At 44.1% G+C, this 13,324-nt stretch overlaps 1 protein-coding gene across 1 annotated transcript in view; it reads right to left on the reverse strand.

The window, feature by feature from the left end:
- TBC1D31 (TBC1 domain family member 31) overlaps window positions 1–13,324 on the reverse strand; it is a 48,603-nt gene that overhangs the window by 20,568 nt on the left and 14,711 nt on the right. Inside the window, exons 5-10 of the mRNA XM_037166750.2 lie at window positions 11,997–12,148; window positions 8,770–8,929; window positions 7,206–7,406; window positions 2,764–2,940; window positions 903–982; window positions 678–824 (exon numbers count right to left, since the gene is read on the reverse strand). Coding sequence (XP_037022645.2) covers window positions 678–824; window positions 903–982; window positions 2,764–2,940; window positions 7,206–7,406; window positions 8,770–8,929; window positions 11,997–12,148 — 917 coding nt within the window. The remainder of the gene's footprint in view (window positions 1–677; window positions 825–902; window positions 983–2,763; window positions 2,941–7,205; window positions 7,407–8,769; window positions 8,930–11,996; window positions 12,149–13,324) is intronic.

Genomic DNA, 13,324 nt, shown 5'->3' on the forward strand with positions numbered 1-13,324 from the left:
TTATTCGCATCTGGCTGTGTTATACCTTACTATGGGATTCTAATTCTCTCACATTTACTTCTAACACTTTAAAGGTTCCCTTTTCCTTTAACTTTTTGTTTTGAAATAATTTCAGGCTTATAAAAAGTTGCAAAAATAATAGAGTTCCTCTACACCTGTCACTCAAATTAATGCTAACATCTTGTATGAGTATAATGTAATCATCAATACTAAAGAATTAACATTGGCAGAGTGCTATTAGCTGAACCACAGACTTTATTCAGATTTTACCATCTTTTCCACTAATGTCCTTTGTTTACTTCACCAGCCCAAAAGGCAGTACTGTGTTTATTTGACACCATCATCTCAGCTTCTTCCCGTGTGAGAGTCCTCAGTCTCTTACCTTTTATGACGCCAACCTTTTTGAGGACTCCCAGAGAGTTATTTTACAGACTGTGGCTCCATTTGGGTTTGTCTGATGTTTTCTCATAGTTTGACTGCGGTTATACATTTTTGGCAAGAACACCACAAAAGCAGTGTGCACCGTATCGCCAGGTCTTACCACTGGTGGGTTTAAATTCAAGTGCGTGGTCAAGGTGGTATCTGCTGAGTCTCCACACTGCAAAATTCCTCCTTTCCCGTTTGTATTGGTACGTATTTTTGGGGGGATACACGTTGCTGCAATACACTGAACGTACCTCTGCAACACGCGGAGTAGCTTCCTACTTCTGATGGGGTATTTCTTCTGAAGGTTGAGAAATGCCGTGTGGACGCCTTTATCTACCAGGCTGCTGAACGCAGTGTGATTTTCAGGCAACTGCAGCAGAGAACGCCAGATGAACATTCTGAAATGGAAGTTTGACTTTATCCAAGAGAAATCCGGGCAGCAAAACTGATCTGCTGGGAAGGAATTTCAGTTTTACCTGTACTTTGCTGGGTACTCCCCGTAGCCTTTTAATAAGATCTGTAAACGCTTCTTGTTTAATCCACCTGACAATTCATTCTATAAAGAAAAATACCAGTAAATGACATAACCATAAAACTGAAAAGGTAAACTGGTCCACAGGGACTTTACAACAAAACACACAGAACGAAATATTTTAACATCAGGCTCTCTCTACACACACACACACACACACACACACACACACACACACACACAATCTCTCTCTCCCCCTCTCCCATCCCACCTCCCAAAGAATTACTCAAAGGTAATTCATTTCTTTGTCTTTCTTACGGAGTTTTTAAAATGAATACTTAGGTATTCACATCCTTTTAAATCAATATCCAAGTATATAGTTCCTGTAGCTTGCTTTTTTATATTTAACATACTCTATTTTCCTTTCCTCCTGACTATCCTTTTATTTCCAGGGTATAGCTCTATCATGCTAGATGATTAGTTACCTACTATTCAACATTTTGGTTGTTTCTAAGTTTTTCTTGAATGAACTTCTCTCTCTCTCTCATACATACATAATAACAGATCATCATCTCACATAAGCAAACAGATGAGTTGGTACATTCTTTTTGAAGAATAACTTGGCTATTACTATAGAAATTTTTATGCATATACTCTGACTTAAAAAACATCTATAGATACACTTGTGCAAATGTTCGAAGATAACCATACAAGGATATCCACTGAACCAAGATTGTATCTACAGAAGACTGACAATACAACCTACACGCCAGTCAGCAGAGTACCCGTTAGATAAATAAAAGTATACCCATAAATGCAATACCATGCAAATGTTTTTAAACGCTGTAGCACTGTATGCAATAATATTAACAGATATTCAATCTGTTAAATGATAAAAACGAGTTATAGAATAGTGCTTATGTATGATTACATTGATGAAAAACAAGGAGGTAATATATGCAGACACGTTTATATATACACAGCAACCTTAAGGAAGGCTATCAACAACTATTAACAGTGGGTGACCTCTGGGGGGAGAGGGAGACTGGGCCAGGGCAGGGATGAAGAAGTGGGTTTTCATTTTCCCCCCTTACAGCCTTCTGTTCCGTCACTGCTTAACAAATGAGCACACCACAGATGTAATCTCAAATTCTCTAAGAATAGCACTAAAAAAGTAAAAAGAAGCGGGTAAAATTAAGTTTTATAATACATATTATGTAACCTGCCCTGGCTGGTATGGCTCAGTGGATTGAGCAGACCTGCAACCAAAGGGTCACAGGTTCGATTCCCAGTCGGGGCACATGCCCGGGGTGCAGGCCAGGTCCCCAGTAGGGGGTGTACAAGAGGCAACCACACATCGACATTTCTTTCCCTCTCTTTCTCCCTCCCTTCTCCTCTGCCTAAAAGTAAATAAATAAGTAAATCTTAAAAAATATATACATATTATATAACCCAATGTAATAAAAAATATTATCATTTCAACATACAATCAACATAAATTGCCCGGTTATTAAGCTATTCCCCACTGTTTTGCTCACACTGAGCGTCCGACGCCCGAAGCTATTTCACACGTGAGTGCGTCCGAGCTCAGACGGGCCTCGAGCACTCATCAGCCACGTGTGGCTGCTGGCGAGCGTATTGGGTGGGGCAATTCTATACTGTCTGACTTTTTAAAACCCGTAAGCATGTATCCATTTTATATTAAAAAGCTTAGAAGCATATGATAATTTCCGTTACAACTTTCTTCTCTTCGTACTATTTTCTTTCATTCCCTAGGAGGGGGCGGGGTGGCGATGGCCGGAAAGCACCCGACCGTCCACGGCAGAGTCACGGACAGGCAGCAGTCTCGCACGACACAGCCTTACCTCTTTATTCTCAAACCCGTCAGCCAGGTCACGTTTTAATATTCTAGTTTGCACTTGGTTCTCCCGAGATCTTGCCGGCCGCCGCGCTCTTCCCGATGTCACTTTCATCTTCAGGTCACCAGGCGTCAGCTTGCTCTTGGGCAAGTCTTCGATCACCTTCACTAAAGGTGGGGGTGGCTAAGGGAGAAAAAAAGCCCAGTGGCTGTCCTTGGAAAACAGACCTGTTAACATATGACCTACGAAATTGGTTTTGACCAATTTCATCATGTGCCTTAATATACATAATTATTCTTCAGGCAAAAACAAAATACCCAAGAATGTTTCCTCATTGACTAACAAATCGAAGTAAATTTCTGCCAAATTCCTTTGAAGAATGCAATAAAGATACACAACTAACCACAACAAATAGAATTTAATTACCCCACGAAAGCTGGCCTTACCCCACAGCCCACGGTCCTTTCTGCACGTCCCCGACAGTCAGTGGTGTGACCGTCTGCAGCAGACGGGGCACGCTTAGACCTGTGGCTTCCAGAATGCGGAGGGAAGCACCTTAGTATTCTCTGGGCTCAACTGAAATTTCTCTGGGGGAACCTGCCAGAAGCCTGGGCCCTGCCTCTGTCCTTGGTGACACTGTTCAGTCTGCACAGAGATGGCTCTCAGTCCCTCACTGCATCGCAGACTTCAGGGGCGGTTCAGGCAGCATGGCCTGACGCCCTCACTGTGCCCGTCTGTAAGACAGGGAAACAAACCCCCAACTTCCACTTACTTAAGGTAAAGCGACTCACTGAGACAGTTTCTCCACCAGTAATACACTCTTTCAGATCAAAAGATCTTCGTTCAAAGGACAGGAGCAGATAAGGTATGTCAGGCTTTGTGAGTTCGAGATCTGATTCCAGTGCAATAACTTTCATGGGCACTTAAGTGTGTGAGACCTGAATGTCCCCACAGTAATGAGCCGAGACCCAAATCAAAGACAAGGTGAATGTGTGATATAATAAACTTTTTCCGGTCCTGACTGGTGTGGCCCAATTGGCTGGGTGTCATTCCGCAAAGCAAAAGGTCCCAGTTCAATTACCGGTCAGGGCACAGGTCTGGGTTGTGGGTTTGGTCCCTGGTCGGGGTGTGTACGAGAGGCAACCAATCCATGTTTCTCACATCGATGTTTCTCTCCCTCTGTTTCTCTGTCCCTTCCCCTATCTCTAAAAATAAAATCTTTAAAAATAAAAAATAAAACCTTTTTTGGAACCAACGCAGTAATTCCTTTCGCATGAGAGTAAGAACACAAGGAATACCCCACACGTCCAAATGAGCATGTGAGGTTTCAGAGGAACGCATATCACACACATTAGCTCGAATCCAAACCGTCATGAAATCCAGGAGGGTTTCTCTACAATGTACAATGGAAATGAATCACGGCTCTCCAGGAAAGTGCTTTGAAGCAGAACCCAAACTCTTCCCACCGCCTCTCCTTTTACCCCCAAAAGAAATAAATAGAACAAAGCAAATACCCTGGCACTTAAAAAAATATGTGTGTATATATATATATATATATATATATATATATATATATATATATATATATGTATATATATATTTATATAACATAGACTGCTAAAAGACTACTTTAAGACTACTTCAAACAAAGAACTTCCCAGGCTGCCCTCACAGGTTCGGAATTCTGCTTTTGAAATGTGCAGCTTACTGACTACAGACCAAAGGTCGCTCCCCGATGGTCACCTGGAGCATGTGTGAACCTGTAACAGTGTAAAATGTGCAGAGTAGGTCATGGGATAACATACATGGCACAGGTATTAATGTGTTCTAAAATTATGGAAGTATTTAAAGTTTTAACTTCATGCACAAGGTTTTAAAGTGTTTTTCCAAGATACATTGTTATTTACTCATGCCAAGAAAAGTTACAAGGATAATGTAAAATATAATAGTGACAACTCTGACCAAAAAAAGTACAACGACCACTCATGTAATGATTTGCTTTTCCAACTCTTTATGCAATGTAATCAATAGTAGCCTATCTTCTGAATATTGCCCATCTTTAATATCCTTGAACTACCTTCTCTCCAACCTCAATCTATTCTTCCAAATCTTTATTAATTTTCTAGTCAAATGCCACATCTTTTCCTGCTTGAATCCATGCTGTTTCATGAAATGCAATCTCCTAAGTTAGAGCCTGAGATGTGACCAGCATTGCCACCACTCAGAAATGTCGAAACCTGAACTTGTAAGTGGAAACTGCTTCCTTCCTTAGCACAGTACAGAAATTCTCCAGGGGCAACAAAAGAGGACTTGGGGATGGGGGACAGTGAGTGAAGTTTTGGGGGCACTGCGGGCCGGGGTGTTCGTGCAGGTGTGGACTAGCCACGAAGACACTGGTGGTGCTGGCAACGTGTCCAAAACGAAGAGGAAAGACCAGCCTACGTCTGATACATGCTGGTTTTTCTGGTCAATAGGATCTCAGTTTGCCCAACAAATTAAGAAGCAGAGAGGAAGTCAATAGCTCACTCCTATCTTGTTTTTTCTCAGATCTCTCTCTGCTTCTATTAATAACATTTTCCTAGCTTTTATAAAATTCAGAGAGGCTGAAAATTCTCTCATTAAAAGCAAAAAATACATCATTAAATTTTTAGAGTGTACGGAAACAGTGGAGTGTGATTCCTGTGCTTGAAGAAAGTATATGTGCCCACACGCAGCAGATTCTCAACATTTGCAGTAGTTAGTTCTACGGAAGTCCCCGCAAACACCCAGTTGGCGAATCCTGAGTCACTGCCCATAGGAAATGACAGTTAGGTCCCTGTGAGCCTCTCTGGTCACATTCTCATCAGCTAATCCGTGCATAACCTTGCTTTGTGTGCGTTTCTCTTTAAAAATGCTTACTCAGGCCAACAGCATCATAACTCGTGCCTGAGCAAAGTTTATCTATCACTGCCTTCCTGTGCTTAGGAATACGAGACAGCACTTAGCACTGTGCTTGGAGGCTATTTGGAAGGTCAGAAGCGCCAAGAAAAAGCACAAAAATGTGAAAACTGTGGCAGCAGACAGCCCACGGAAAGGATGCTGTTTACAGTAATGAGAGCTGAAAAATGGCAGGGCGCGGTCTTGTTGACCTCGGCTGGGAACCTGCCTGCCGGGCAGCTGAGATGTTCTGCTGCTCTGCACACGCGGATGCAGGCGCAGATGCGCGAGGGCCGGCTTTACAGTCACAGACTCATTTCCACAAGTGGGTGGGTCCCCACTGCAGACTCTGTGTAAATAAAGAGTGGTGACTGTATACACTTACACACACACACAAAAGGCTGTGAGAGTACACGTTTGAAAATCCTCTGAGAATGGGGAGACTGTGATTTTTATTTATCTGCTTATTGGTTTCTTTTGATTTTTCGCTGCAATAAGACACTTATTATTTGTCTGATTTTTAAAAAGATGACAAGGACAAAGGGGAGCAAGCCAGAGCAAAAAGACTACTAACAGGACACCTCAGGGCCTGCCAGTGACTAGGCTGGGGCTTCAGCTTCTTCCTCTGCAAAATGCAGCGGTCAGAGCAGGTGGTCGCCGAAGCCCCTCTGGGCGCTACCACGACACAGCTCAGGGCTGGAAAGGCTGTACCCGACAGTCAGACCTGGTGACAAGCGGGGGAAAGCAGATAACCATGAAAAAGGAGTGGGAAGTGTACTTCGGAAGAGATGAACGATGCAAGAACAGACGTGGAAACGAGGATGGCATGGACAGGGACACCGAGGGAGGTCACGAGTGAGGGGACACAGGCTGGACGGGTGGAGAAGACGACACCTGAGAGCACCTGGAGAGCTGGGCAGGTGACTGGACTCGCCGCAGGGGGCGCGAGGAAGGGGAATGCCAGAGCAGCACTGTTTCAGAAGTGACGATAAATCACACTCTACAAAGATGAGTTGGTGGGTGCTGAGGGCTCCGAGTTGTGCGCATCTGGGTAAATTACTGTCATTCAAGAGCGGTTCACGAGGACCAATCCAAGGATGGCTACTGTGGGCAGAGAAGGCCACACACGCGTAGTTTTTCCAGCTTAAGAAACTGCATGACTTAGTGCCGACTAGACTCAGGAAATAAAGGAATGGGAACAATCACAGTGCTCCGAGGTTTCCTGGAGAAAGGGTGGGACAGAAATGGAGAGACTGGGGCTGCAGGCCTCCTTTGGGAAGCAGATTATGCGGGCTCCTTGGGTGGGATCTGGGCCACCAAACAGACACCCCTTAGGGAAAGAGACATTTAAGAATGGAGGATGAGTGAGAGGCAGCAAAGTCTGGAGACATGGCTTTGGGAGTCGGAGGGAAGGAAATACCCAGAAAAATGGACGAGGTCCAAGAAGTTAGAAGATTGTAGCATAAAGAGTTTATTTTTGATGATACATTTAAATCTTAAAAAAAACTGATGTTATTTACTTAACAACATACCTTATTTATTTCTTGCGTTAAAGCCTGGACTGAATAAATGTTCAGACTTCCATTTTCCATAACAGAGGCAATGTACCGTCCGTGTGGGCTAATCACTGATGAGCTAATTCCTTCATCAAGGCTCCCGACTTCAAAGAGAAGTTTACAGGTCTGTATATTGATAAATCTCATGATACCATCTTGACTTAGAACGCCAAGAACCTAAGAGTAGAGAGAAGCAAACCGAAAAGTCAGATGTCTGAAAATCAGACCACGCACACAAGTGGGTACGGGTGTGCATTTGCACATGTGTTTCTTTGAAGGAAGGACGGTCACAGGAGACCATATTCACAGAGACTATTACATATTTTCACATCCCTTGCTGGGGCTCATGGCAGTTCATCTGCGCAGGTCCAGAGAAGCCTAGCTTTACCTGGAATGAGCAAGGAGCCCGTGGAGGGGAAGTGCGGAAGGGCTACCTCAGTCTTCCCTTCTTCCCACAGGCAGGCCCGCCAACGCTAACCCCTATAAAGGGAATGCAGACGATGAGATAGTTCTTAGCCTTGACCTCCACACTGGCTGTCGGATGAAAGGCAGGTGGGACGTGTGTGCCCCTCCAAGGTTCCTGCACTCTGACCAGGGCTCACGTCCCTCCTGCTGCTCCCACACACACCTGCGACTCTCAGGCTCCCCTTGCCCGCTGGCTTTGGGCCGATGTAACTAACATGTGGGGGCTGGAGAAAGTCTCGGAGCTGCAAGGAGAGGGGGGAGGTAAGAGGGAAGCTAGTCTTATGGTGAAATACATTTAGAACCCTCAGTTGCCTTGTCTGCGTACAGTGCTTTCCCAAAGCCAGTGGCTGTGAGCGGTGCTACCACTGACTACCGGAAATGCTGATGCCGCTGGGTATATGAAAGACTATACTTTGGAGATGGTTGGAGGCAGTTTGAAAGTGACAATCTAAAAGGCACGTCCTTCTGTTGGTCAGGGTGGAGAACACTCCCCCCCACCCATTCACAGTTGGGGCGACCTCTCCAGAGGCCACTTCAGCGTTTGTCAGGTTTACAGAGCACGTGAACCTGAGGCCACCACTGCAGTTCTGGGCCCTTCCCTGCAGATGGGCTGTGCAGGATGCTGTGTGAGATGCTGCTGCGTTGAGATGCTGTGTGAGATGCTGCGTGAGATGCTGCTGCGTGAGATGCTGCGTGAGATGCTGTGTGAGAGCCAGAAGGTGCTCAGCCCTGCAGTGATTGTAGAAGAAATGGACTAAAAACAGGTGAAGTGCCCGATACTAAAGGACTGGTTAAAAAGCTATGGAAAGCTATAAAATGCAAAGTTCTGCAGTGACAAAGAACTATCTTTAAGGTGAATTAAGCAAAGGAAAGCAAGGTGCATAACTATACAAAAAGTGAGAAAAACAAAAGACTGTAACATAGGTTGTGGAGCGTGATTAACTGGGCATATCGTATATTAGCAATGTCAAATCCTTGTAGCAATCAGGGAACAATTAAATGAGGGGCTACTATAGCCCAGAAACTGATACAACTCTTCTCAGCGCACAGAATGTCCTGCATCCGTGTCACTAACCTGATTAGAGCCGGCATCAAAACTATCAGGAAGAAATTCCAGGTGGCGAACGGCTCGAACTTTAGCCGGCATCTGGATGACTCTAAGGAGCTGTTTAGCTTCTAGGCACCACAGATGAAGGTGGTTTGACTTGCCGCCAGCAGCCAGGACTCGGCCATCTCTATGCAGTAAAAAAGGGGGAAAGGAACACGAGATAAACTGTTCACAGGGGTCCGATGTGATCCAGTACGGTGATGGGAATGTTCTGTTCTCTGCTGGGCAACACAGTCACTGCAAGCCACGTGATTCACACCTTAAATGTGGCTGGCGCTTCTAAGGAAATGAATTCTTAACTTTATTTGTTATTAATTTAAATCGTCCCGTGCACCCTGTGACGACCATATGGAAAGCTCAGGTTAATAGTATATATATACTTTTTACGTATTGTACTGAGCCACCAGCTTAGCCAGTATTGGATAACTTGGGTTTTTGAGTAACATCGTGATTTTGTAGCACACTCTTGAAGTCAGTCACCACTATCCCACTTTTTACGCTTCACACATGACTACAGTGAATTGGTACAGCATTGCTATATGAAAAACTGAAAACCCCAAACTTTCTTCCTGCTCAGAGAAAGCCGAGTTATGCTTCTAAGGGAGCAGAAATCATCAGTGGTGCTGATTTGCAAGGCTGCTGCTCATTCACTCCTCAGGCCTGTCTCGTGCCCTCTATCAGCCAGGTTTCATTCCCGGTGCCAGGGACACGGAGGGAACAAGACCTGAAAGACCCCCGCTCATAGGGGTTTCCAGTCTAGAGGAAGGCAAACAAACAAGTGAACTGGTGTCAGCCGAGCAATTCTGTAAAGAACTGCAAGATGGGTGGTGGTGCAGCACTGGGGGCGGGGGGCGCTGCTGCCGGAGTGACTGAAAGGCCAGGCACGGGTGGGCTGGAGGAGGACGTCCACGCTGGTCAGTATTCCAGACCGGCCAGTGCAGAGCGCCGAGAAAGGAGCGCGGTTGGTCATAAGGAAGAGCGAGAGGCCAGTCGAATGTGGTGGGAAGGGTGCAGGTGGAAGGAAAGGAGATGAGGAGGGAGAGGGACGCCTGACGCCCGGGCCGGGTGACGAGAGGCCTCGGGGGCTACGGTGGGGAGTTTGGACTTCATCCTGAGTGCAGGGGAGAACCTTTCTCAGGGCGCTCAATAGGCAAGTGAGATGATCTGACAGAAAGACTTAAAACAGACCACTCCACCTGCTTTGCAGGGACCAGCGTTAGGAAATGGGACTGAAAACGGGCTATTCTGGTAGTCTGAAGGGGAAAGGGTAAGAGCTGTGGCAATGGACCAAAAAGCAGGCCAACCCGAGTGCACTTTGGTAGAGCTGATGGGATTTACTGATAACAGAAGAGAAGGGTGAGAGAAAGAGGAAATAACACCTATTCCCTAGCTCCTTCCACTGAAAAGACCCGGAAAAAGTGACCATCCCAATGAGTTCCCTTAGCGCCCTGTTAATAAAGCCGGATTCCTTGGATGGCTGGCCCATTCCAGGTTTGGAAGAGAGAATGTGCAAGGTAAGCCTCAAACATGTTGTTGGACCTCGAAGAACCAAAGCGTTCCCAGACGGCTGGGGTTTCAGGGACACGGTGACAGCCGACCTGAAGGGCATCCCACTGGTCAGAAATGAGAACTGGAACATCACAGACCTCCCACCCCACCCCGACAGCCACCATTCTACTCTCCGTTTTTTCAACAGGTTTGGCTTTTCCCCCTTAGATTCCAAGTATTGGTGATATCACATAGCACTTGTCTTTTAGAATAATAACTTTAATGGAATAAATCATGCCAACTATGTTTAAAGCTATGAGTTTACAAAGACTAAAGACAAAAAACTTCAGAGACCACCTTTGGAAGATGCCAATAAACCAATTACTTTGAAAAAATGACTTATTTTAAAAAGAAGGGGAAATGAAACACCAATCCTACCTTTCTTTTACAAAGTAAAAGAAAGAGTTGATGGAGGGAGTTTCTTTCTGCAGGTTTTTAGGTAATAACTGTAAAGTAACAAGAGTCAAGGAGAGGCAGGCTCTGTCTGCAGAAGGTTTCCAGTTGACAAGGGGACGGAAGGGCGGAATGAGAACGGCAGCATTTTGGGAACCTCCAGTTTAACACTGGATCTAGGCAGCAACCCCCGACGGCCACCAACACTACAGGAGAGAGTTCTATGCTCCTCCTTGTGAAAGTACGCTAACCACCTGTAATATCTTCCTGCCCCCAAATCAAACCTGAACCTGACCCCGATTTATAGAAAATGCAGATGCAACCAGTTTACAGAAAAGAGAGATGGCAGAGGATCAAATTCAACAACACCACAGGCATGCAAAGAGCAAGACCCAAACACAGAAAATTCTACAGGACGGCCCCAACTGGTGTGGCTCAGCTGGCTGGGCATCGCCCCACAAAGCGAAAGGTCGCTGGTTGGATTCCCAGTCAGGGCACTGGCCTGGGCTGTGGGCCCAGTCCCCAGTTGGGGCGTATGCAAGAGGCAAATGATCGATGTTTCTCTCCCTTTCTTTCTCCCCTCTTTCCTTCTTTCTAAGGAATAAAATGGAAGGGAAAGGGAAAAGGAAAGGAAAAGAAAATTCTACAGGACAAACAACCAGTTCTTTAACAAATAAACTTCCAAGAAGAAATGAAAAGGGGGCTACATCAACCAAGACAATGTGTGAACCTACTTTCATTTCTGATTTGAACAAACCAGCCACAAAAACCCCCCAAAACAATGATTAGACAAATCAGGGAAACTTGAATAATGACTTCATATATGACAATGTCATATCAATACCAGCGGGATCTTCTTCAATATCAGAAAATTACTATTTTTAAAAAATGTGATAATAGCAATATGGTTATGTTTCCAGAGTGTCCTTATCCTTTAAAAGCACACACTGAAATATTTACGGATACAATGACACGCGTGGGCTTCGCTTTAAGACAGTGAGGAGTGAAGGCAGAACAGAAGTGCCTGTTGGACGATGGTGACTAGAGCATGTGAGTAGGACGTCACGCGCTTTTACATTTCTGCGTGTAGTTGAAGTTTTCCACAACGAAGTATAATAACCAGTTCTACAGACCACATCTAGTTTGAAAGAAAGTTCTCCTCATTTGACAATAAGATACTGAATGGACATTTGTAACATTTTGCTGGAAGTTAAATTTCTTAAACATTCTCAGTGTCTGGCAATGAACGTTACCTGGTCACAGCAAACACTTTGTATGATATACTAGAGCTTTCAGGCTGAGCTGGCAACTGGTATTTGCAACAAAGAGTATCACACTCCCAGGCAAAGATGGAATTATCTCTAAAACAGCTGAGGATGGTATTGCTTAACGGCAGAAAGAAAACCTAAAGAGCGAGGAAAAAAAAGTTATTGTCCATATAAGGATCATAGAGCCCTCTTTAAATTAAAAATTATACAAGTAGCCAATTTTTCTTTTTAAAAATTATCTTTCTTAAATTAGAGAAGAATACACCCACAATATTTGAAAGGGGATAATACTGATATTTCACACATTACTATAAGACTAAAAAGAAAAGGTAAAATCCTGTAAATAAAAAAATACGTGACTGTAATGACTAGGCAATTCCTAAAATACTAAATAACAACTTAAAAATATTTAACCTTATAAAAGATTCATATAAAAATGATGCCATTTTATGTGGATCAAATTTACTTCAACCTAACACACACCTATATGTATACGTAACTATACACAGACTCGCATGTGTACGACACTTATAAACTATGCACTAATACGAACACTACATGAAGCACTAACCACCGACACTGTGAAACAGAGGCGTGAGCACAGGAAAAGGGCACTGCCACGCACTGCGTCTGGTAGTGAACACTGGTTACACAGACTGGAGAACATACTTCAACCGCCTGCAAAATATTATCTATTCTGAACCGGTCAATCTGCTTGTAAGAGTCAATCCTTTAGGAAAAAAAAATCAGCAAAGTGTTTAAGATAAATGTATATAAATGTTTGCTGAGCACTAATACATATGTAAAAAGTTGAAAGTTGGAAAGAAATGCATGATCATATTTTCTTAGAGATTCAATTGACTGGATGACAAGTGAAACTGAAATTGACAGCAAAATTGAAAATATTTTACTCTCATTTCTGTTTTTTTAATTATATAAGCACTACATAATGCTTACTTAAAAAAAAAGATTTTATTTATTTATTTTTAGAGAGCAAATTAGGGAGAAAAGAAGAGAGAAAGACAAACACCAACGTGTGGTTGCCTGTCACACGCACCCCCACCAGGGACCTGGCCTGCAACCCAGGCATGTGCCCAGACTGGGAATCGAACTAGTGACCCTTAGGTTTGCAGGCTGGTGCTCAGTCCACTGAGCCACCCCAGCCAGGGCATAATGCTTACTTTCTATAATATTAAATTTTAATTAAACTGACCAACATTTTGCCACAAGTTTCAATGGCCTCAAATATAATTGTGTGTCATTTGCGTAAAACACACAAAGGGAGGGAGGGAGGGAGGGAGGGAGGGAGGGAA

The sequence above is a fragment of the Artibeus jamaicensis genome, unplaced genomic scaffold (assembly GCF_021234435.1).
Source record: "Artibeus jamaicensis isolate MK-2021 breed Jamaican fruit bat unplaced genomic scaffold, CSHL_Jam_final scaffold_916, whole genome shotgun sequence".
Taxonomy (NCBI): Eukaryota; Metazoa; Chordata; class Mammalia; order Chiroptera; family Phyllostomidae; genus Artibeus; species Artibeus jamaicensis.